Source organism: Rhinolophus sinicus, linkage group LG05 (assembly GCF_036562045.2).
Source record: "Rhinolophus sinicus isolate RSC01 linkage group LG05, ASM3656204v1, whole genome shotgun sequence".
NCBI classification, from domain to species: Eukaryota; Metazoa; Chordata; class Mammalia; order Chiroptera; family Rhinolophidae; genus Rhinolophus; species Rhinolophus sinicus.
The window spans coordinates 132,021,775-132,048,355 of record NC_133755.1 but is presented as its reverse complement, the minus strand read 5'-3'; the positions used below and the strand labels follow the sequence as shown (position 1 = coordinate 132,048,355).

The 26,581-nt window shown below is 34.0% G+C and overlaps 1 protein-coding gene across 2 annotated transcripts in view; it reads left to right on the top strand.

Annotated features, from left to right (window-relative positions):
- ASCC3 (activating signal cointegrator 1 complex subunit 3) overlaps window positions 1-26,581 on the top strand; it is a 300,957-nt gene that overhangs the window by 131,189 nt on the left and 143,187 nt on the right. For both annotated transcript variants that reach the window (XM_019738872.2, XM_074333336.1), the window contains exon 14: window positions 25,556-25,690. In XM_019738872.2, coding sequence (XP_019594431.2) covers window positions 25,556-25,690 — 135 coding nt within the window. The remainder of the gene's footprint in view (window positions 1-25,555; window positions 25,691-26,581) is intronic.

Sequence of the window (26,581 nt, the reverse complement as noted above, 5' to 3'; positions counted from 1 at the left end):
TTCTAGTTATAGTCTTTTCTGTTGGACATATTCAATTACCTCAGTTTCTCCTAATTTAAGATATCCATCTGAATTAGCTATATTTCATGATAATAGGCATTGTATGTGCTACCAATTATTTCCCATTAATGTATTTTTGTTTCTTTTATTTCTATTTATTAAGCCCTAGGGGAGTATTTTTGAACCCTTTTAAAATTTCACTTTTTTTTTTTTTTTAAGATTTTTATTGGGGAAGGGGAACAGTGTGTACTTCCAGGACTTTTTTTTCTTTTCCAAGTCAAGTTGTCCTTTCAATCTTAGTTGTGGAGGGTGCTGTTCAGCTTCAAGTTTTGTCCTTTCAGTCTTAGTTATGGAGAGCGCAGCTCAGCTCCAGGTCCAGTTGCCATTGCTAGTTTTTAAGGAGCTCAGCCCACCATCCCTTGCGGGAGTCGAATCGTCAACCTTATGGTTGAGAGGACGTGCTCCAACCAACTGAGCCATCCGAGAGCTCAGTGGCAGCTTAGCTCAAGGTGCCCTGTTCAATCTTAGTGGCAGGGGCGGAGCCCACCATCCCTTGTGGGAGTCGAGGAATTGAACTGGCAACCTTGTGGTTGAGAGCCCACTGGCCCATGTGGGAATCGAACCAGCAGCCTTCGGAGTTAGGAGCATGGAACTCTAACCACCTGAGCCACCGGGCTGGCCCCTAAAATTTCACATTTTTAAGAGAACAGATAAAAATTCAGTTTTTCTGAAATGCAGTTTACCATAAGAATACTCAATTATGTTCTTGAAATTTTATATATATATATATATATATATATATATATACACACACACATATATATGTGTGTGTGTGTGTGTGTGTACATATATATATGTTTTTTTAATTAACCTTGTAATGTTCTATTCATTTGCAAAGGGAGTATTTTTTAATGACAAATATTAGTGTTGCATTTTTCCTACATTGCTATTAACATGAATTTTTTCCTAAGTCTTTGAGAATTTTCCAGGTACTGAAATAATACATTCTTGTAACAAGTGAAATCAACACAAACATGTAAAAAGAAAAGAAAAAACTGATAAGTGACTTGGCCCTCACCTCACCCTCAATACTCCTACCCTTGAAATTTATTCAGTTTTCCCCTGGCACATACAGACATAATACAAGTATGTATGTATCTTTAGGCATTTGAGCTTTTTAAATTTGGTAATCAGTGGTTTCTGGACTTATACCACAAATTGACAGAGCATAATGGAACCAATTGTTTCAAAATGATATTTAGAAATTTTGAGGATATAAACTAAGTTTAGATCTATTTTTGTACAATCTACAGATCTTTAGCCAAAAGATCAAAAGAGAAAAAAACTGCTGTGCATAATCCTCGAGAAAAATGGAAGCAAAACAAGTAATTTTTCTGAAACTGGTTTTCTTTGTTTTAGATACATTGTGGAACACTAGGGAACATATAGAACCATTCAAACCTGGAAAGGAACACTTATGTACCATCCACTTCATCTATTATCTCTATTTTTGTGTCTGATTTGTGTAACTCCCTTATAGAAGTTATCAATTTCTCCATCCATTTTCTCATTCTTTGTGTCTTCTTCGGTGCCCCTCTTCATGTTTTACATTGTTAAATGTGAAGATAGTGCAAGATATTTTGCTCTGTTACTGGGTGCTATTTTTTTAACCATTTTATTGTGTGATTTTCCTGTATTTTTTCTGTGTCACCCCTCCAGAATTGCTTGCTTAAAAACAACTGTAACTGTTGGGCTTTGCATATGTGTTTTATGCATGTAGCCAGTGCATAAATGCATGTTTTCTGACATAAATGCAAATTTTACATAAAAGGTAAAGTTGGTTAAATTACATATAACTTGTTATAAATTTTGTTTGAAAGATTCTATATAGATCCATAGCTGATTTAAATCAAGCATTCCAGACTTAGGAAGTGAATTTATCAGATTGTTTGGTAATTTATTTATGTGATTTTTTAAATTACAGCATTAGATTTAGTAAATATGTAATTATCAGGTTAAATAATATAAAAGAAGCGTTGACTCTTATGGTATTCGTTTTTGTGAAGTACTTTGTATATTTAGGATTTCCATTAATTCTTTTGAAAGTAAAAGCTAATTTACATACATGTTTATTTTATTATGTTATTTGAATTATTTATATTGTTTAAATAACAATATAGACTTGGAAAGTACTAAAACAATGTTTGCTCATAATTATTTTTGGGTTTTAATAACAAGATAGAAAATTCTCTGGACAGCTATTCAGAATATTTTACGTTAAATTCTCAGAAGTTAATTTGACAGCTATTTATTTCATTTTAGAAAATGATATATTGAATCTCTTTATTACTTGGTTTCCAGCTGATATTTGGACTTAGAAGCAGTGGGAAATATATTTAATAAGTTTAGTTACCACAAGAATTTTTTGACTATATATTCATAACCATCTTTTGATAAGGTTGAACAAGCAGTATCTTTATTAAAGCTAAGTATAAAAATTTGTCTCTCAAGGAAATCTGATACAGCTATTCATGTGTTTGCTCAAAGTGCAAAAAAGGGAGCTGAACATTCAAACTAAATTAACCATTGCAAATTTTTATTGTCTTGTCTGTAGCTGTGTTTTGTTTTGTTTTTTTAAATCAGGTTTGTTGTTGTTGTTGTCACAGTAGCATATTTAAGTGTGAAGGAGTGGGAAGAAAGAAATTATGTCTCTAAAGTTAATATTGTAAAATAAGATTCTGTTTTTAAGAGAATAACCTAACAGTCTCCGATCTCACCTCATTTATTCCTTAGTTTTATAAATTAGTTAAGTAGGAAATGCAGCTCTAACTATATTATGACAAATACAGTGGGCATTTCCAGTTGTACAGTATTCATCAAGTTAGTGGCTGCTCCTAAAATATGGTCAGAGGCCTGTTAAGTCTTGTGAAGGATCCTACTAAATACACCCTACCTGCATGCAAACCTGGCACAGGCTAACTTCATTATATGCTTTACACACACACACACACACACTCTCTCTCTCACAAATAGAAACAGGAGACACCTGGATTGGGGAACAGACCTTATATTTATTCACAGAGCATCTTGTTGATTTCCCCTCCCTAGCTTTCCACAGGGCTACGTGGTAAGACCCAGCTACCTCTGAGCACATGGGTTGCACCATAAGAGACTAGCTTAAAAATTATGAAACTTGGAGTTTATATTGTTGTTGCTGGCATATCTGCTCATCCTCCCTGTTGGTGGTGGTCAGTGGGGGAGGGAGGGAAAGAAGTAAATCAACTCAACTTCCCAAGGAATCTTTTACTCTGGAATAGAAACAGATTCTCTCTTGAGTAACGAAGGGAAGACTTGTATCCCGGGATATAAGCAGTTGCCTCTTTGAGAGGTAAGAAAGGAGTTTCTAGGTTTTATTACCCTTAGAATGGGAGAAAATGGATCTGGGGGAGTCTCCGTAGAGATTCTCCACCATTAAAGTACTAGAGTTTCCACTGCTCAGAAGGCCCTGACCATGTAGGAACACCAAAAAGTTCAGAAAGGATTCTTTTCCAACAATACCTAATGGTATCTAGAAAGGACTCTACTAAACCATCCCTGTAAGACGGTAATCTCCTATTCACTACTGCTGACCATTTAAAACAAAAAAAGGCTAGGAAAAGAAAAACAAGGTTTCTAACTTTACCTACATTGCATACTCTCTCTCACAGTCATTTTGTTCTGTTCTCCATGGACCTAGGTCTCTTTTTTTTTTTTTTTTTTTTGACCATGGTGTTTGATTTACTCTGCTTGTGTTTGTATCATATGGAGAAAAGGCCAAATGAATTTAAATGGCTTAAAGAAATGTCAAATGGCAATGTGCTGTTTATTTGTTTGTTAATGTGATGTATCTATCTCAACCGTGGGTTTGTAGATAAGTCATCTTTTTTCCTTGTTCTTTTCTTAATAAAGAGTCGACTGAAGAGTACAGTACAGTTTTATAGAGACATGTATGTTTGTTTGAGGAAGTGGCTTAAAAAAATGGAGACAGTGAAGAGCAAATCTAAGAAGAATTATAATTTTGTGATTTTTCCCTTTAGAGCAGTACAGTTTTAATTAGTCTAGCTAGTAAATTTGATTGAGAGTATATTGGCTTAGTAGGATTTCTTCTGCGCAAGTAAGTTTGAAAAAAAAAGCTTTTTTTTTGTTTTGTTTTGTTTTACCGAAGAATCTCTATAAATAGTCTGTTACTTGAGAATATTAAATGCATATTTGGGTGTTGAGGAATTATAAATACTGATTATTGTCTATGAAAAATACTGATAGAAACCTTAAAAATACATTTTTATGTTGTTAATTTTATGAAATTAGATTCAGTTCAGAACATCTTATTATGTTGAATAATAATAGGCCTTCAAGTCCAGTGGCATCTGTAGAAATGAAATTGCTAGTTCACTAATGAATTTTATTTGCATAGTAATAGAGCTAGTTGACTTTGCCTAATTTGCACTACAGAATAGATATTGCTATTTTGGGACTATCCATAACAAACTTCAATGCAATTTGAACTGTCATGGAGGTCAGTAAAATATTTTTCTGTGTGTGATTCTGTAATGTATTGAAGAAAGATTCTTAATTCTGTCTTATCAGCCTTTATTGGATTGACCTTGGTTTAGCAATGAATTAAAGTGATCCACGTTAGTCCTATGGGGAGGAGTGTAGTTTGGGTTACATCATTCAGCTTTTAGTCATATTTGAGTACATCTTTGATACACATGAATTCAGAGTGCTTGAATTTTAGAACATCATCCTTGAATTCTTTCTACCCTAAATTATTTATTACAAGTAGGTTGGCTTCAATATATGTTCCTTAAAATATTTGTTTATGTATGTGTGTCTATATGAACTTCTTAAATTGAGTAATAGATTGTAACTATTTAATATTTATAATCCAGACTAAAATTGAAAAATGGAAATAGAATTCTAGACTTAGAAACTTCTGAGAACCGTCCATGATTTGGGATCTCTTCTGTAGTCTCTTTGCCTTGTTAAGGTCAGAGCTGCAGTGGGTAGAGTGCCAAATATAGACACTGCTACACTTTCTTTTAGCACGTGAACTATATATGGGTCATCAGTCTTAATTCTAAATATTGAACAGAATAAAGATGGTTTTTAAGACTAAACGAAGGCAATACTGGCACTATTTAGCAAATATTGATTGATTTCCAATGTGTGCCGTAGACTGTGCTGACGACAGAAAGCAGAAAGAGACACAGTGCATTAGTATTGCTTATAATCTGATGAGGGAAACAAAGGTTACACTATATATATACAGATTTGATAAATGAACTTTTACCCACTCGCTTGAGATCTATTGATTTTCTAATTCCATCATTCCCTCCATTCTACTGTATGTAAGGAAGTGCTTACTCCTCCCTATTTATTAATTTATTTCTCTGTTGACTCAGATTCTTATGTTATTCAAAGGGTTATAATTCATTGTTCTATTATTTACTTTAATGATCATAATGGCCCAAATTTTGCGAAGTGATCCTCTTCAAGCTGACTTCTTTGTCCTTTTGGCATGCCCCTGTCCCAGACTTGGAATTAATCATTTCTGAGTCATCTTTTCTGCAAGCAAACCTGTTCCTTTTTAGTAGAGAATAGTATTTAGAAACGAATGAAACGTGGTTTGTTTTTTAGAGGCATATTGTCACTGATTTTTTTCTGAAAAATATTATCCAGAAGAATGAAAGAGATGGTGGGTTTCTAGAATTTTCAACCTTATAACAAAAAGGAAATACAATGTTTAGCAGTTTCTTTTCAGTAAGAGAGTTCCTCTTATAGCTATTATTTCCGGACTTCTCCCGGGCTCTCTGAGGGCAGCACAGGAACTGCTGAGGTTGGGAATAGGAGATGTGTGCTGTTTGGGAACGAAAAATGAGATTTGGATCTCTCAGGTCCACTTAAGTAGCTTTAATCGTGTGTGTGTGTGTCTGTGTGTGTGTGTGTGTGTGTGTGTGTGTGTGTGTGTGTGTATGTAGCTTTTGCAAAAGAGTTTATTGAAAGAAAGAATTCCACAGTCAAAATAAATTTTCAAACCACTGTCCTACAACATTAGTTTTACACAGTTTACAAAAAGATTAATAGTTTCTGTTCTTATGGTAATACCAAGAAGACTGATCTTTCACCTATAGAATAACAATTTAGCTTTTCGTGTAGAGGTGGGATTTGGTCTTCCACTTCTTCATGTTTACTACATCGGACCGAGTAAACCAGTCGTTTTCCCTTGTGGACCTGGAATACTAGCTTGAATATTAATTGGATATACTGACTGAATGTAGTAGCCTAAAAGTTTTCAAATGTAATTTATTCACCAGGCAAATATAATTCTTTCATCTCTCAAATCAGGTACAAAGTCATGTATTTGTAGATATCATAAGACAGGCCTGTAGCTGAAAATGCTGCAGCAGCTCTACAAACTAGGGCTGAGCCAGAAAGTAGAGGGTTTGCCTTTCACAGAATCCCACACCCCCAATGCTGTGGGTTCTCCTCTCTAATTGTGAGCTCTTCCCACAGAGAGTTGCATAGTGCATGATGTCTTTACTGACCAAAACTTAACACCCCTCAGTTTATTGATTTGGACAAATGCTTTTTACATAAAAACCCATAACAAAATCAACTTTTCAATTGAATGCTTTTATTTTAAAAAAGCAGTTATAGGTGTGTCACAAGTTTATTAACATCATGTATGATATAAAGAAGAATATACTTTATAAATAGACATCTTAATTATTTTGTCATTACAGTTTGAATCATTTCCTAAGTCCTGTTGAAATATATTATTTACTTGAAAATTAAGATGGATAATACTCTAATTTTTTTCTATTAAATTGTAGGTTATACTTATTATATCATATTTTTTATCATTTTTTGATCAGGTCCTTAATTATATTATTTCAGATGGAAAGTATTTTAAATACAACATTTAATAGATTATTTTTATGTTTATTTTGACATTGAATTTATGAAAGTGTCATTAGTGTTCGTTAGTCCACCTTCTTATTACAAATGACAAAACAAAAGACTAATAATATGCCCAACGTCAGACAACTAATAAGCTTTGCAATTAAAACTAGAACCTTGGTCTTTTCACTTCCTTTTTAATATTTTTACCCCTACAAGACTGCCATTTTCATTTAACCAGTAAAGAGAAGAAAATGCAGAGAATATGTTTGTAAATTCTACCTGAAAAATCTGGCCTGAGGAAATCTTCAACACCATGTGCAAAAAATCTACAGCTACCTAAGAATTTTCAGTGATGATTTTTTTTTAAACAACTTTTAATCCTTTCAAAAACGTATGTGGTCTTTCAATTATTACAAAAATCTTTTTTTCACATTTTTAAGAAATGGATACTAGTATATGCCTTTTAAATTCTTTCAAGTTTCTCAGTAGAGTTCCAATTGATACGTCTTTCATAATATAATGTAAAGTTACATTAAACTGTGTAATCAAAGTGAGAACACGCTAGTCATAAAGCCTTTATACTTTTTTTTTTATTATTATTAGTTTCAGGTGCACAAAACAAAGCAAAACTTAGACGGTTCTCATTTATATCCCTCACACTGTGTGAACCCCCCTCCCCCCATCCACTATCCCTCTGTACATTCCCCAAATTAATTTTCAAAACCCCGTGGTCATCTTGTGGTTACCGACTATTTTCTAAACCTCTCAGCTTCCCCTTATCCCCAGCCCCCCCGCCCCTCTAGCAACCCTCAGTTTTTCCTACATGTTTCCAAAACTGTCTCTGATTAGTTCATTCACTTGTTCTTTTCTTTAGATTCCACATATAAGTGAGATCATATGGTATTTGTCTTTCTCTGTCTGACTTATTTCACTTAACATAATGTTCTCTAGGTCCATCCATGTTGTTGCAAATGGTAAGATTTCTTTCTTCTTTATGGCTGCGTAATACTCCATTGTATAAATGTACCACAGTTTCTTAATCCAGTCATCTACTGATGGGCATTTCGGTTGTTTCCAGGTCTTGGCTATTGTGTATAGTGCTGCAATAAACATAGGAGTGCATAAAGATTTTTGAATTGGAGTTTTGGATTTCTCCGGATAGATACCTAGGAGTGGGATTGCTGGATCATAAGGTAGTTCCATTTTCAGATTTTTGAGATACCTCCAAACTGTTTTCCATAGTGGCTGCACCAATCTGCATTCCCACCAACAGTGTACCCGCGTTCCCTTTTCTCCACATCCACACCAGCACTTGTTGTTTGTTGATTTATTGATGATAGCCATCCTGACTGGGGTGAGGTGGTATCTCATTGTGGTTTTTATTTGCATTTCTCTGATGGTTAGTGAGGTTGAACATTTCTTCATATGTCTGTTTGCCATCTGTGTGTCCTTTTTAGAAAAATGTCTCTTCATGTCCTCTGCCCATTTTTTAATTGGGTTGTTTGTTTTTTTGGAGTTGAGTTGAGTGAGTTTTTTATAAATTTGTGATATTAACCCTTTATCAGATATATTATTGGCAAATATCTTTTCCCATTCAGTAGGATCCCTTTTTGTTTTATTGATGGTTTCCTTTGCTGTGAAAAAGCTTTTTAGTTTGATGTAATCCCACATATTTATTTTTTCTCTAACTTCCCTCTCGCGAGGGGATATATCAGTAAAAATCTTACTCCGGGTAATGTCTGTGAAGTTTCTTCCTATATTTTCTTCTAGGAATTTTATGGTTTCAGATCTTACATTTAAATCTTTAAGCCATTTTGAATTTATTTTTGTATGTGGTGTAAGGAGGTGATCCAGCTTCATCTTTTTGCATGTGTCTGTCCAAGTTTCCCAGCACCATTTATTGAATAGACTGTCTTTACCCCACCGTACATTCTTGCTTCCATTGTCATAGATTAAATGGCCATATAGGCATGGATTTATTTCTGGACTCTCTATTCTGTTCCATTGATCTATGGGTCTGTTTTTATGCCAGTACCATGCTGTTTTGATTACTGTAGCCTTGTAGTATAATTTGAAGTCAGGTATTGTTATACCTCCCACTTTGTTCTTATTTCTCAAGATTGTTGAAGATATCCGGGGTCTTTTGTTATCCCATATAAATTTTAGGATTATATGTTCTATTTCTGTGAAAAATGTCGTTGGTAGTTTGATAGGAATTGCGTTGAATATATATATTGCCTTAGGCAGTATGGACATTTTAACTATATTAATTCTTCCTATCCATGAACATGGTATGTGTTTCCATCTATTTGTATCTTCTTTCATTTCTTTCTTCAGTGTCTTATAATTTTCTGAGTACAGATCTTTTACTTCTTTGGTTAAATTTATTCCCAGGTATTTTATAGTCTTTGGAGCAATTGTAAATGGAATTGCTTTTTTAATTTCTCCTTCTGATGTTTTATTATTGGTATATACAAATGCAACTGATTTCTGAGTATTAATTTTGTATCCTGCTACTTTACTAAATTCATCTATCAGCTATAATAGTTTCTTGGTGGAGTCTTTAGGGTTCTCTAAATATAGTATCATATCATCTGCATATAATGACAGTTTTACTTCCTCCTTACCGATTTGGATGCCTTTTATTTCTTTTTCTTGTCTGATTGCTGTGGCTAGAACTTCCAGCACTATGTTGAATAGAAGTGGAGAAAGTGGGCAACCTTGCTTTGTTCCTGATCTTAAGGGGAATGGTTTTAGCTTTTCCCCATTGAGTATGATGTTAGCTGTGGGTTTATCATATATGGCCTTTATTATGTTGAGATATGATCCCTCTATTCCCACTTTCTTAAGGGTTTTTATCATGAATGGCTGCTGAATTTTATCAAATGCTTTTTCTGCGTCTATTGATATGATCATGTGATTTTTATTTTTCATTTTGTTAATGTGGTGTATCAGTTGATTTGCGGATGTTGAACCACCCTTGCATACCAGGGATGAAAGCCTTTATACTTTTAAACAAATCATTTCTTCAGCAAATTATCTTCCTTCAGTACATACTTTTAGTATTAAGAAAAGAATAAAGATCGTAGAACTCACCTAGTGTCAAACCATGAAAAAACTATCATTTATGAAAACAGCATTGAAAACTGGTGATATTTAGCTGAGGAAAGAGCTGTCATACTGGAGATATGGTAGAAGTTTTTCAATATTTGAATAATTGTTATATGTAAAAACAAGTGCATTTGTTTCCTATTGCCTTAGAGAGCAGTACTGATCTTGGTCCCAGTGAGTGGGATGTGTAGGGAGGATCACATTTTTGGTGAAAGTAAGGAAAAACTGTGTAAAGCAACTAAACCTTTTTTCCTACTTAATGGGTCACCTTTTGTGTGCCAGGCTCCTTGTACTTTTTCATTATCGTTTGTTGTCCGTGAGGCAGCCTTGCAAGGCAAATACTATTTTCTCCATTTTACAGGTAAAAACAGGCACCGGTAAATTTGCCCAAGTTCATGTAGTTATATAAGTGCTGCGTTATTATTGAAACATAGGTCTATTTGATTTGAAAACACCGCTGGTACTCAAAATAAGGCTGTATAGGTTAGTTTGGCATCACATCAATTTAGAGTTTGGTCTAGATAGCTAAGAAATTTTTCCTAAACAAAATAATTACTTTGAATGTATCTTAAATTTAAGTCATTATGAGCAAGTAAAATTAATGTTCATGATTATGTTTATTTACTTTTATATGTTATAAAAACTAGGTGAAAATTAAAACATTTTTCTATGCTTAAGACAATTTTAAGGTGTAAATACACTGTCATCTATAGCATATACAATATTTAAAGTTATGTTTATAAATATATTGAATGAGCTCCAAAGATGAATTCAGATCTAAAAAAAATGAATGTATTGTATAAATGTATATAGTGCACATATAAAACAAGACCCGAATTAAGGTGGTTTCCAGAGGGAAAGGAGAAAGGGATGGAGATAGAAAAGGACATCAAATATGTGATGACGTAGAGATTTGACTTTGGGTGGTGAATACACAATGCAATATACAGATAATATATTACAGAATTGTACACTTGAAACCTGTGTAACTTTATTAACCAATGTCAGTGCAATAAATTTAGTAACTTTTTTAAAATTTACAAATAATTTATTCAAGCAATAATTGGATGACAAATTATATTACCTCTAAAGCATATATATGTATGCTTAATGTCTTAAGAAAATGAATGCTTAAGAAAGCATTGTTTTTAAGTAAGTCAAAGAAATAAGTTTATAGGAAAAGGACAATGCAGTCAAAATATTTACCATTTTAAAATTATATTTTAAAATTTCTTTTTCTCTATTTTTTATTGTCTTAACAATTTAGAGACTAGATTAAAATATAAATGTATTATGCTTCTATTATTGTACAATGTCCTGATATGGTGAATTGATTGTAAGATAGTTTTTTTGCAGTGGACTAAGCTAGAAATATGATATGTGTTTTTGTTGTCACAGTACATACATAGTACACTAAGTCCTTCAAGTTTGGTTTTTTAAATTATTATTATACATTTTGATAACAAGTATCTTTTAGGATTTAGAAGATGTGAGTAAAGTATGTGGATTTCTTTTAACCAAATATAGCAGTTAAAGCTCTCTACAACTCAAACATAGAAACTGATAAATATTACAACAATTTCTTTAGAGAAATTGGTGAAGAATATATTTTACATTCAAGGTAATGCCCTAAATATAATTCAGTAATGATAACCTGAATCTGTTTATCACTTAAAAGCTTAGGTTTCTTGAGAAGAACTGCAATTCCTCAGTGTGAGAATCCAGAGGTGGCTCTGAACTGCCAAGTGTAGATCTAATTACACAGCTTGGAGCTGCGGCTCCACTTCTGTCTGCTCCACATTACTTTCCGTGGTTTATTTTTCATAACTTAATTCATGAAGACTCGTCAGTCTTCATGAATTAAGTTATGAAAAATACACCTTCAGAATTATACAGTTTTCTGATATAGTTAGGACAAAATAAATTTACTCTATTTGAGGTAGTTTGTATTTTCGTGGTATATCTGATAAATATTTAACCAGGTCTTTTTAAACTAAAATATATGCTTTAGTCATTTAGTTAGTTACCAGAAATGTCTAATAATAAATTCTAGTTGTTATACCCATGATGAATAAAACAGAGAAATTTAAAATTTATTATTTTAGTCGTATTCTTAGTAATAGTAGTTTTATTGATGTAATCCAAATATAATTGTTTCAAAATTTCTACTATTATAAAACATAAGAATGCTTTCTTTATTTATGCCCATCTATAATATTATTGTAGTTAATGAATTAGATTGATTTGACTCATTGTAAAGACAAGTAGCTTGATTTCAGAACTATCTTTGACTTGAAAGTCCAAAATTTTAGTTTGTTTTTTTAAGATGCTCTCAAAATAGTTCATTTTATACATTGTTTCTTTTTAAAAATCACAAACTTTGAATTTTGCAGTGGCATTAAATGAACATACACGTACCTTTACAAACAGTATCAAAAGACTAATCATTAGCAATTTCAGTTTATTAAATATCAGTGGAACATTTGCTAATAAATTTAAATGACAGTATCCAAGAAAAGTAATTATCTAGTTGAATAATTAGAAGTTAGCTTGATAACCTCATATTCTAATACAGATATCAGTACAAGTATCAACTCAGACTATATCCTATTATGATTTAAATTCAGATCTCTGCTCAAAATATGCTGAAAAAATAAATCTTTTGTGAAAGCTGACCATTTCTGACATTGGAATTTTAACAATCATTTATTGAGTGCTCACTGATTGGGTGATAGCTGGGAAAGTGATGGGGGCTGACAAGGAGACCTCAAAGTTAGTAATATGTAAACTTGCCCTCAGACAGCACCCAAAGAGAGCATATAACTTGATGGAAAGAAAGCTGGCTGTGGAATGTTAAATCAGAGGCGAATTCCCTGTTTAGCTCTAGAGTGAGTAACAAGTTATTGAAACTCTCAGCTTCAGTTTTCTCATCTGTAAAATACTAATAAAATTACCTACCTAATTGTGTTGTTAATAATAAAATACATAACTATTCACGGCCCTTAGTATTGGACCTAGCACATAGTTAGCACTTAATAAATCATGTCTTTTATTCTTAGTCCTAGTAATTATTAACAGCAGAGAAGAAACCTATATACCACAAGGCAAAAGTATGAATAAAGTAAAGTGGTATGGGAGTGATTGATTTTCCTTGGAGATATTGGAGAAGAGTCATTATAACTATCCTTAAAGGTTTTACAGAAATTTCCACGGATGGTAGGAGAACCAATAAAGTAAAATATAGGTAAAGACCTGGAAACATACAAATTCATGAGGGTTTTGAACAATAGGAGGTAGGATTTAAGAGACGACACCATAAGGCCAATAATGAAGAAACTTGAAATATCATGAGCTTTAAATCAAGTAATTTGCTAATTTTGAGAGAGGACCCCCAATTAATTTCTAGATTATGCTATTCTTTTTTTTTTCTTTTTCTTTTGATTTTTCCTTCCTTCCTATAGTTGTTCATGTAATGAATGACAGCTTCTTTGTTCACCATCTTCCCAGACTCTAATCCTTTACCATCAGAACTAGATATAAGTTCCCAAAACCACAGAAACCAAAGGTGGACTTACCTACTGACTGTTAAGTCTCCAGTGCCTGTCATGTAATTGTTGGATGATCGCAGACTGGAGGAGAAGCTAAATCAAGCTCAGAAAAAGCTAAAAATAAAAGGTAGTAAATGGTAAATGCTTAAGAAAGAGGCATATGAACATGCTCAAAAGAATAAAGTATTGCTTGTATCTGGAATCATCAGGGATAATTTTTATTTTATTTTAATTTAACCATGATAGTAACATCCATGTCCCCTGTGGAGGTATAAGGATTTCTTTTTAACATTTTAATTAAAATATAGCTAACACACAACATTATATTAGTTTTGGCTATCTCTTTGTTGAAGTTCTTACTAAGTTCCTTGAACATCCTTATAACCATTTTTTTGAACTCATTGTATATGTACCCCATAGTTATTCAACATTCATATATCTAAAGAAGTGATCACCATGAGAAGTCCAGCAACTATCTGACACCATACCACGCTATCACAATATTAATTACTATATTCCCTGTGCTGTAGATTACATCCCCATGACTTTTTTGTTTTATACCTGGAAATTTGGACCTCTTATTTCCTTTTACGTTTTCCTCTCTTTTTAATTTTTCAATTACAGTTAACATTCAATATTATTTTATATTAATTTCAGGTGTACGGCATAGTGGTTACACATTTATATAATTTAACAAGCAACCCCTTGACTAGTCTAGTACCCACCTGACACTATACATATTATTGATTATATTCCCTATGCTTTATTTTACATCACTATGACTATTTTATACCTACTAATTTGTACTTCTTAATTCCGTCACCTTTTTCATCCTGTCCCCAAGTCCCCTCCCATCTATCACCCCAACAAATCTAGTACCCATCTGACACCGTGCATATGTAGTTATTATAATATTAATGACTATATTCCTTATGCTATACCCTACATCCTCATGACTACTTTATAACTAATTAATTTGTACTTATTAATCCCTTTCCCTTTCTTATCCACTCCCTAACCCTCCTCCTACCTGGAAACCATCAAAATATTTTCTGTATCTTTGAGTTTGTTTCTGTTTTGCTTGTTTATTTTGTTCTTTAGATTTCACATATAAGCAAAATCACATTGTACCTGTCTTTCACTCAGCACAGTACCCTCCAGGTCCAGTCGTGCCACCGCAGATGACAAGAACCCATTCTCTTCCATGGCCAAGGAATAGTCCATTGTATATATGTACCACCTCCTCTTTATTCATTCTTCCATCGATAGACACCCAGGCTGCCTCCACATCTTGGCCATTGTAAACAATGCTGCTGTGAACATATGGAAGCGCACATCCCCTCGAAGTAGCATTTTGGGTTTCTTTGGATACCCAGAAGTAGGATTACTGGATCCTTCTTTGTCTCTTGTTATAGCCTTTGTTTTAAAGTCTGTTTTATCTGGTATAAGTATTGCTACTCTAGCTTTTTTTTTTTCATTTCCAATTTCATGAAATATCTTTTTCCATCCCTTTACTTTCTGACCCTGTGTGTCTTTCAATCTGAAGTGAGTCTCCTAAAGGCAGCATATGTAAGGCTTTTGGTTGCTTATCCATTCATCCCTCCTATGTATTTTGAGTGGTGCATTTATTCCATTTACATTGGAAGTATTTGTTGATAGATATGTAGTTTTTACCATTTTGTTCATATTTTCTTTTTTTTTTCCTAAAGAAATCCCTCTAACATTCCTTGTAATACTAGTTTGGTGGTGATGAACTCATTTACCTTTTTCTCTGGGAAGCTCTTTATCTGTTCTTCAGTTTTAAATGATAGCCTTGTTGGGTAGAGTACCCTTGGTTGTAGGTCCTTGCTTTTCATCACATTAAATATTTCATGTCAATCCCTTCTAGCCTGCAAAGTTGCTGCTGAAAAATCAGCTGATAGTCTTATGGTAGCTCCCTTACAAGTTACTGTTGCCTTTCTCTTGCTTTTAGGATTTTTCTCTGTCTTTAACCATTGCCATTCTAATAATGTGTCTAGGTGTGAGCCTCTTTGGATTTCTCTTGTTTGAGACTCTCTGTGCTTCCTGGGCTCAAATATCTATTTCCTTCCCAGGTTAGGAAAGTTTCCGGCCATTATTTCTTCAAATAGGTTCTCAATCCCTTGCTTTCTCGCTCCGCCTTCTGATATCCCTGTGATGTGAATGTTATTATGCTTGATGTTTTCCCAGAGGCCCTTTAAACTGTTCCCATTTTTTAAGTTCATTTTTTCTTTTAGCTATTCTGATTGGGTGTTTTCTGCTACCTTATCTTCCAAATTGCTGATTTGATCCTCTGCTTCATCCTAGTCTGCTTCAGACTAGTCTGCCCATACACAGGTATGGGGCCAGCCCGTCTGCATCTCCACCCCTCCAATCAGTCTCCACGTGGCTTATTCTTTTTATTTATTTATTTATTTATTTATTTATTTATTTATTTATTTATTTATTGTTTTTACATTCCAGCATCTCTAATGATTCCTTCCAGTACATTCTTCATTTCAGTCTTTTTTGTATGCATGCTATCTCCTTGTTGAAGTTCTCACTAAGTTCCTTGAGCATCCTTATAACCATTTTTTTTTAACTCTGTATCTGGTGGGTTGCTTGCTTCCATTTCATTTCATTCTTTTTTCTGGAGTTTTCTCCTGTTCTTTCCTTTGGGACATATTTCTTTGTTTCTTCATTTTGGCTGTCTCTCTGTATTTGTTTCTATATATTAGGTAGATCTACTGTGCCTCCCAGTCTTGGGGTGGCCTTATGCATTAGGTGCCCTGGGGGGCACTAGGACTGTCTCCCTGATCACCTGCTCCGGGTACTCTAGAAGTGTACTATGTGTGGGTTGTGTGTGCCCTCCTGTTACAATTGTGCTTTGATTGCTATTGACAGGTCAGTGAATGGGATTGACCCTCAGGCTGACTGGATGTGGCATTTAGTGACATCCACAGCTTTTGGGCTGCTGTGCGGGGGACTTACCCCCACTGAGTGGGATACAGCTCTGCAGGCTCTGGTGCCTGTTGAGACCTCCTCTTGTATGTGTCACTTGTGGGGGAAATTGGGTGGTGCTTTGCTGTCGTCTGAAGCCAACTTCCAAGAATGTTGGTTCTGGGGCCTTTGGGGAGGGACTTCAGTGCAGGCCTAGGTCACCCACTGCCTGTGACCAACCAGGGACTACCTGGTAGGAGCTACAAAAAGATTCATGGTTGTTTTCTGCCTATGCTAAACCTGGAGGCACATGAGAGAGGCCACTGCCTCTTGCGAAGGCAAGAGTTGCAAAGAGGCTGACTGCCACCCGTACCAGGCCTTAGAGCACCCCAAGGCCTGCTGCCAACTGCTGACTCCCTTAAAGTCAGCCACTGATAAAGCCTTGTGCAGTATGAAAGTTGGGTGAGGCAGGGTCTCAAGGAGTCACTAGAATGGGAACATTTGTGTTTACTAGGTTAATGTAGATTCTGTTTCTGTGCCAGCGCTGAGCCTGGAGCTAAGTAAAAGTCTCAGAGCACGTCAAGGCTAGCTGCCTCCTTCCTGGGGCTTGTGGACCTTAATAGTTTTCCAAACAAGAGTGCAATGTGGGCGGTGCTGGCTGCTTTCAAGAAAGTGCCTCAGGCATTGGGGGAGTTGGGTGTTGCAGTGTCCCAAAGAGTCACCCGCGTAGAGCAGCAGAGCTCACCAGAGCAATTCAGATTCAGATTTGGCCATGTGACAGAGGGCTCAACACAGGAATGATGGTGCCTGCCTGCTGACTGCCTGGAAAGAAGACCCCACAGAGGGAAAAGGGTGATTGTCCCTCCATTCCTCACCTCAAAGCTACACAACTCAGTTTCTCCCCTTATGTCTAGAACGAGCCCTGAGTAACTAACTGTTCCTTTGCTGGTGCTTAGGGTGAGTGTCTGCGGGTAAGTCTGTGCATCGCCCTTTAAGAGGACATTTGGTTTTCCCACAGCCTTCTGTCTCATTCGTATGGTTGGAATCCCCACTGTTTTCACAGCCAGATGTTGTGGGGGGCTTCTCTACCAGGCAGCAATAGTCTGGGCTAGGGAGCCTCGTGTGGGGTTGGGGTCCCTCCCTCCTCCAGGGATAACCTTTGCAGTTGAGATATCCCTCCCACTTCTCAACTGCCACACACAGGTATGGGGCCAGCCCGTCTGCATCTCCACCCCTCCTATCAGTCTCCACGTGGCTTATTTTTATTTATTTATTTATTTATTTATTTATTTATTTATTTATTTATTGTTTTTACATTCCAGCATCTCTAATAATATATACAGGAGAAAAATTTTTAAAAACTGACTACAATTAGAATTATAATTTATCCATAAATTTACATATGCTAGCAATGATTATAGTATTTCCTTTTTTTCCCCTAGATATTTTATTGCATTTCATGGAATTTCATTCACTTATATTTTAGTTGAATTCAAAAATGTTTATTTGTTCAAGGACTTCTACTTTTATATTTTTAAATTTCTAAAAGCATGTGTCCAGTACTGAAATTCTGAATTTTCCTTAGCATCCTCATAAACTTGAGAAATATCTCTCTATTCAGAATGTCAGAGGTAAGTTTAGTTTGGCAATGACAGCTCTCATAAAGGATGCACTTGGTATTCTAAGAAACGTAACCCAGGGGATGAATCTTTTTATTTATGATGTATTGCTTTGCATGCGACCAGAACTTCAAACACACAGGTGCATACATCACGTGTGCTAGTATAAAGATGATGGGGCAAATATATGTACGGGTAAGTATTCCAGTGGTTTTCTGCTGCAAAATTTAACTAAGTTGATGAAGAATCAAGTTCTGTTGGTTACTATCTAAGGCCCTTTTGAATTGGCTGAATAAAAGGCTAAATATGGTTTGTTTTATAAGCTTCAAATTGCTACACATGTGTAGTACAGAATTAGTTAATCATCTTCCACCGTAAACCATCTCCTCTTTTCAAATGCTCTAATTCTATCAATTTTATCATCGTCCTTGGAGCTCTCCAACTGTAAACCTGAAGTTCACGTGGCTTATTCTTTATATCTTATATATATATCTTAGTTATAAGACTTCAGATAATTCTCAAAGTTGGTTCTATAATCTCGTAATTTCAATGTGTTCACAGAAGGAGTCAGGCATTTATCTACCTTCTTTTCTTTTTTTTTATGAATTTTTATGAACTTGTGTTTTTCTGGTACTTCAGTGCCTACAAAGATACATTTTCAAATGTCTGTTTTAAAATGAAATTTTCTTTTTTAAGCTGTCTCAAACAATCATACTAACTCTTTTTCAGGGATTACTCTTTTAAGTACTTTCTTGTTCATCTTCGCTCGTCATAAAAATCAGACCCCTCTTTCTTTTTTCTTTTAATATCCCTGCCCTTTAAAATTTGTCCTGTCCATGGTCTATCAATTTGTAATTCCAATGTCATCATTAGTTATTTCCTGTTTTGTCTACCTTTTTTTAATACTTCCTTGAATCATATTTTCTTTACTATCATGTAATGTGTATTCCTTCACAAAAATCCATATTTTTGTTGTAATGGTGGCTTTCTCTCTGTTTATTTCAAAATTCTCTAACATAAAATTAATTTTTCAAGTATTGTTTTTAGTGGTATATTTTTTTTTCTGAGTCTTGAATGAATTTTTGTTTATATTAGTACATATTTTATAATGAGGTTGTGTTTTGCCTTTCCAGATATTACTGCTCTCCTGTCCATATGTCAGTTTCTGCCCAAAGTCTATATTCATCACTATATGGATTTTTCTCTTTTTTGTACCTTTGACCTCTGTATATTTTCTCTTCAAATGCTATTTATTTCAATCTGCTATACTATGTCTCTTTTCTTCTTTAAACATTTCCAGGTAAACTAAAAGATAAATTTTTCACTTAGATCAAAAGTACCACCATCATCACCCTTATCAGTGCATTGTTAAATATGTATTTTTAAAATTTTTACCTTGACATCATAATTCCCTTAGCAAAAAAAAAATTATATCAAATATACAAGTACAATAGTATATTATAATATACTATTATAAGCTCATTATCATCATTGATCATTTCTCCTATTCAATGTAATTTTTATATTTAATTATAAAACTATTAAGGCTTGTTTCAATGGGTAAGACAAACAATACAAGACATACAAAGGAAAAGCTATTTTTATCTCCCTCACATCCCATTTCATTTTGTGAGGTAACCAATTTTGTGGGTGTCCATTCATCTCTATTTTTAAACACACATACACGTACAAACACACACACACACACACACACACACTTTACACATGCACTCAGGATAATATTATGGAAATTTTCTTCAACTTGATTTTTTTCACATAGCACTGTACATGGATATCTTTTCAGATTTGTGTTTGTATGTACAAGAGAAAAATCCAACTCTGTTTTCACTACCATTGGACTTCCAGAACCACACAGTACTAGTGACGTTCGACATCTTTGCATTTATGACTATTTTCACTTTCTTATCTATGAATTTCCCATAAGCCAGAAAAAATTGCTGACAGATTTAAAGAAAAACTGTTTCCATACTTAATAAGATACCATAAATACTGCCAAAAGATAAATCATAGACTGGAACAAAATATTTGCCATTTAGAAAAAGGCAAAGCATATTACCTTCCATATACAAAGAGCACCTATAAATTGATAAGGAAAAAAAAGCCCAATAGTAAGCAGACAATATGCAGAATAACAGTGCAGTTCAATAAATAGTTATATATACTTTGACCCAACAATTCCACTTCTGTGAAATTATCCAACAGATATATTCACAAACATGTGAAATGATTTGTGTACAGAGTTATTTATTACAGCATTGCTTTAAATATGAAAAGATCGGAAACAACATAAATGTCCTTCAGGCAATGACTAGTTAAATAAATTATGGTATTTCTAAGTAATGGACTACTATGCAAATATAAAACAATAAATGAGAAAACTATGTACTGACGTGAAAAAAATCTTCAAATGACCTTAGTGTTTCAGCCAGACAGCACTGGCAAGACTGAAATGAGAACTCTATAGTAACTTGTAGTATCCCACCACAGATGACTGTTATAGTCACAGCATGCAGAATGAAACGTTTTAAAATTACATTTGCCTGATAACACAAATATAGAAATATGCCTACAGCAATAAAAACTGTTTTGTGCCTACATGCTCTTTTGGTATATAAATATATCTGAGATAGATCTGCAGTGACACTCCTCATTCAAACTATAAAATACAAAGAATAATTTGACTATTTTCTTAATTCTCCCAAAGATAATACTTGCCAAAACCATTTTAAAAACACAGAGAAGAAGCTTGCTTGCCCCCACCCCCCATTTACGATAGCTGCCCTTAACACAGGGCTCTCAAATTTTAACGTGTCAGAATCACCTAGGTGACTTGTTAAACCAGTTTACTGGGCACCCCTTCAGACTCCTCACCCTCAAGCCTCGTTCTTGAACCCTTTTAAGAATCAGTACCATATATCGTAGAACATCATTGCTCGTGTCTGATATGTTGTATCTTTTCAGATATCTCTGTTCTCAGTCTTCCTTCTCAGTAGAAATTTCTAGGAAAGGCTTTGATTCAAGATTGTATAATAGTCATTTACTGACCTAACCCTTTAGTCTTTTAGTCCAAATTGATTTTATTAATGTTTATTACTTTTATAATGATGCTAGTACTTCCCAGCTCCAACAGAGTCTCAAAGTTCCTGCACAAAGAGTATTAGCATTTCCTTAGAACTTGGTAGAAATGCAAATTATTGGCTTGTCTCAGACCTACTTAGTCAGAAAAGTGAGGTAGAGGGAAAATGCAGCAATTTGTGTTTATAACAAGCCTGCCTGGTGATTTTGAAGCATTCTAAAATTTGACAGCCTACTGCTCTACTAAGTGTAGTGTTCTCACTTACATTATATATTTCAATCCTGTAGTAGTCCTGTGACACTAGTAACCATCTTGGGGGGGGGGGGGGGGAAGAGTCAGAGATTAAATAATTTGTTCATCTTTGTCAGATATGTTCTTTACTTTTAATACACTGAAACAATATCAGTTACATAAACATTCTAGTTTTTTAAATGATTATTTGAGCTTTTGTTCTTCTGTTAATTTTAATAAGCAATTCATGTGAAGAACACTTGCTTTGGCAAGTCAAATAACAGGGTCAGAACTCACATTCACATACTTTCTTTCCTAGTCCAGGACTGATTTCATTATATATATTTAAACTAAGTGGCTTTTTAAACTACAAATAAGTATATAAAATATTTTAAATGCATTAACCTAACAAACCTCAAATACACAAGTAGTTTTATAAAACAATTGAAATTTACCAACATTACTGACTTGAACCTACTGTTCTAATCTTATTTTAATGCCCTTTAACTGCTATACGGTTACCAACAGTGTTTCCAAGATTAATTTGGAGTTATTTCTGCCAAGTGAAACAATGCTGTCCTCTCTGTTAGTTATAATTTTCATGTGAGTCTATTTAAATTAATTAACCAAATTAACAGACCATAAAATCAAGTATGTTTATAGAGACCCAAAACCTTGTAATGGCTTCTGTTGGAGCCTCTAGACAGAAAATTCTTAATAAGAAAAAGAGTTTATTTTACTGAACAAGACATGATGGATCCTCCAATAAAAAGAAATTGCTACTTTAAGTTGTAACTAATATTTCTCTTGGCTGCAGTAGAAAATAATTTGCAAAATGATAAGTTGACAAGTCAGACTGAAATAATTAATGAAGATTTAGGGTCATATTTTATTTTCCCTTATGTTCTCCATATCTGTTATTTCAACAGGATTTACATAATGTGGTATTTGAGTAATGGAGAATAGAAGTGTAGTTGCATTATAAAACCCTAGCCCATCTGGAAAATGATCTTGGGGCTACACTGGTTATATAAAATACCTCAATATTCCTTGATATTTCATATCTATGTAAAGATAGTTTATTAGAGAATTTTAAAAATTACCTTTGAAATGGTGGTTTTATTTGTGTTTCCTTTTATATGTCTTATATTTTGGGAAAGGAGCATTAAGTTGGTGGTGATCATTAACTAATTTCACACAACAGTGCAGTGGTCATCTCAGCAGTTGTTAATAATTCAATTTCTAGACTCCACTCCTAGATATTCTTACTTGGTTACTTTTAAGGGAGAACCTAGCAATCTATCTTAACAAGCACCAGCAGTGGTTTTGATGAAGTGGTCCCTGGGCCTCCATGGAAGAAACTTTGAAGGAAAATCCAGCTTTACACCCTCCTTCTACAGCCAGATCGGCTGATTACCAGTGGTTCTTTCTCACCATAACAGTAGAGTTCCAATTTGGAGCCTTATCGTTGTATCCCTGGAGCTCAGTACATTGCTTGAAACACAATAGGTACTGTGTACATATCTTTGGATGCGAGAATGAAGGAGAACCCTAGCTCTATATTTAGCATTCCTGTGTTAGCCACACTCCATCCATCTTTTGGATCAGCTGCCTGAATTATGTATACAGTTTTATCTCCCTCCTTCAATTGTGCATGTCTTTCATAGATGGGACCATGCCTTTTCTATTTTCATATCTCTCCTTTTAAGAGGATTTTGCACATACATGGCAGTAAATATTTATCAAGTACAAAAATATTTTGTTCTTATTTAATCTTATCATTCTAGAGTGTCATCTCCATGAGGGCAGGGACCTTTTCTCTCTTTTTCACAGCAGTTTTCTCAGGGCTTGTTAATGACTGCATACACAAAATTGTTTGAATGAATGAATAAATTAATAAAATCATAGGATACTGCGTTTTAATTAAGATTTTTTTAAAAGTTTATGTTGAGGTTTAATGAGGCTTTGTGTGTGATCAAATTTATTTTTATGTAAGAGAAAAACATTCAGCCTTACCCTTTAAAAAGCAATTTAGTTGAAATATCCCTACCTTTTGCAAGGGACAGGATGATAAGAATTTGACAGATTCTGAACTGGTGAAACTTCAGCAGGGCATTATCGTTAACAGAATTTTCTATCTAACTTAGTATCAAGCAACACATGGCAGTAATTATGAGAATATCACAGTGATACTAAATGGCAGGCTCTTGACAACATATGAGGTAAAGATGTTTCCTCAGAAAGAGAGGCTATCAAAATCAGATTTTTTGTTTTTTGTTTTTCAGTTGAAAATAGGGAAAACAGAAGATTTTTTCCTGTATCTGCGAAACTTTCTGAAATTAATTTTATTAGTGTACTCTTTAGAAATATTCTTATGAATCACATTTTTCAAAACACATTAGTATCAGCAAGTAAGTTAGAGCTCTGACAGAGTGTGAAACCTTAACCTTAATAGCCTTGAAGGCTGTCAGTAACTTATGTAAAATTTCTCTAGATGACCGTCAATGCTTGTTTTGTGTTCTCTGAACACTCTGAGAGTTTTTCATTGAGGAACTTCTGGTTTTCTCCATATTATCTACCCTCCTTTACTTTGAATACACCCTAAAAGAATATTAGTTGTTTAAGCATTCCAGTTTCTTGAATGATTGTTATTTAAGATTTTACTCTACTGTGAATTTTAATCAGCATCCCAGATGTGGAACATGTTCTTTGACAAGGTTATAAACATAAGATTACTATGGGTTAATCATATAACATGTGCTCTGTCACTCTGTCTCTTTTCTGGTCAAGTCTCAGAACTCCTTCTCTTTTTAACTTCTGTGTTAGTCTTCAAAATGATCTTCTCTTTTACTTAGGTCAACTCAAATAAGCCTATTGATTTCATGACTCAAAACAATCAGTTGCATATTCTCCTAAATGTGCAACCGAAGTTCTAGCTCCCAGGAAATTAACAGAATATGAGGAAATATTGGGAAGAAGAAGCAAGAATTAGTACTTTCATATTACGGAAGCTTAAGGGAAATGCCATGGTGACTCCAGAGAGATTTAGAGGTGTCAATCTGATCGGAAGCTAGGGCTAGAACTTGTCTTTAAGACATCCAAAGCACCCACACTGATACCCTTCGATTGTGTGTTTCAGATTGAGAAAAATGTCGAAGTTATCTGAAGATGCTTTTATTCATACCATGTAAAATGTAAAAAGATCAGTTGCCCATATGAAAGAACAAAATTTTCTATCATAGTAATGGCTTTTTGGGAAGTCTGGGATTGAGCTGACTGTGGGGGGAAGTGAATGCCAGAGAAGAAACAAACCAATGGAGAGAAGACAGACCCTGATAGGCAGCAAATAAAGGATGCTGATTACTCTTTTCCTTAATCTAATCTCTTCAATTGTATTTACATTCTGCCTAGGTGACTCTCCCTGAGAGTACTGTTTTCCACTTCTCTTTGACCAAGGATCTAGACACCTGACTTTCTCCTAATTCAAATTTCCACAGTCACTTTGTGAATAATTCCACAGGAAAGTCTACCACAACAAAAATTTCTAAATGCCTCTCTAGAAGCATTTTCACCTCCAGCAATCATCTAAACTCTATTTTAAATGTTTGTTCTTAGACATAATTTTGTCCAAGGAAGAGTGTTTTATTGTTTTCAATTTCTTTAAACATCTTTATGATTTTCAAAATTTCATTGACTGTGGAGAAGTAAGGATCTCATATTTTTGTACTCTGTCCCCCATAATATATGATTGTTCTACTGAATCAGGTCTTCAAAAGAGAAAATGCACCAATTAAACGCCACATTTTAAATAACTCATTAATTTAAGTTCTAACACCTGCCAATTTTTAGGCAAATGTAGGCTAATTAAATTATGCTATTGAATTTTATTTAACTTGCCTTTATCCTATACATACTTTGTTCTAAAATAAGGAAATGTTGGAAAATTCATCAACTGGGGTTTTATTTTGAAAAATTAACAGTTGTTTATATAGGGTGATATCCAGACTAGTGTTAAGCCATCTTTTAATGAATTTGAATATTAAATAAACTGCTTTCCTTTATTTTAGGTGATGGTGTTTGTGCATGCTCGAAATGCCACAGTAAGAACAGCTATGTCTTTAATAGAAAGAGCGAAAAACAACGGCCAGATTTCCTGCTTTTTACCTACACAAGGGCCTGAATATGGACATGCAGAAAAACAGGTAGGGGACAAATCACAGCAACATCCAAGAACTAAACCACATAATATGCCAGATACCAAATATTTTATACATGAAAAATCCATGGTTTCCAATTTTCAAGAAGTTAATTTTACAGATTTATCATGTTACAATCTTGACTTTTTCTTAATGATCTTTCAAAAGATCCCAATGTATGATGTATTCAATTATCACTTTCTGAATAATTGTAGTGTTTAGTCCTGCTCTTTAAAATATAGTTAAAACATAAAATACAGTTAGATTTCATAAAGTATGTTAATATCTAATATATTTATAATTTTAAAGAACTAATTGACAAATATTTTTATTAATAATTTCTCAGTTTTAATTTCTAGAGTTAGTGTAGGGAAGACATACCTACATAAACAAAAGCTCTTTTTAACTCTTTTACTGCATTAATTGATTTCAAAGTGCGTGTTTTTTTTCAAAATGTGTCAAAAATCCACAAAAACTGAAAAGTTGATATTTTGACTATGTCATGCATTTAATAAATTTTGAGCTGCTTTATACATAAATGGAATTGTGTTTATTGTAAAACTTTGTTATATGGTAATAAATTTACCATTATATTGAATTTTAGCAAAAAATACTCAAAACATTCTAAGTGGCATCATTAGATTTAAGTATAGATAAACTGGATAAATTACAATTTGAGAAGCACTTCTCTAGGTAATTTGGGTATTGATAGTATCCTACGATTTATAGGTTTTATTTAATTATATCAAATAGTGATTTAGATCAACAGTGGGCAAACTATAATCCAAGGGCCAAAGATATTCACCTCTTTTTGTAATTGTAGTTCTATTAGAAAATAGACAGATTCCTTTCTGTATTGTCTATGGCTGCCTTTTTGGACTACAAGGGAAGAATTAA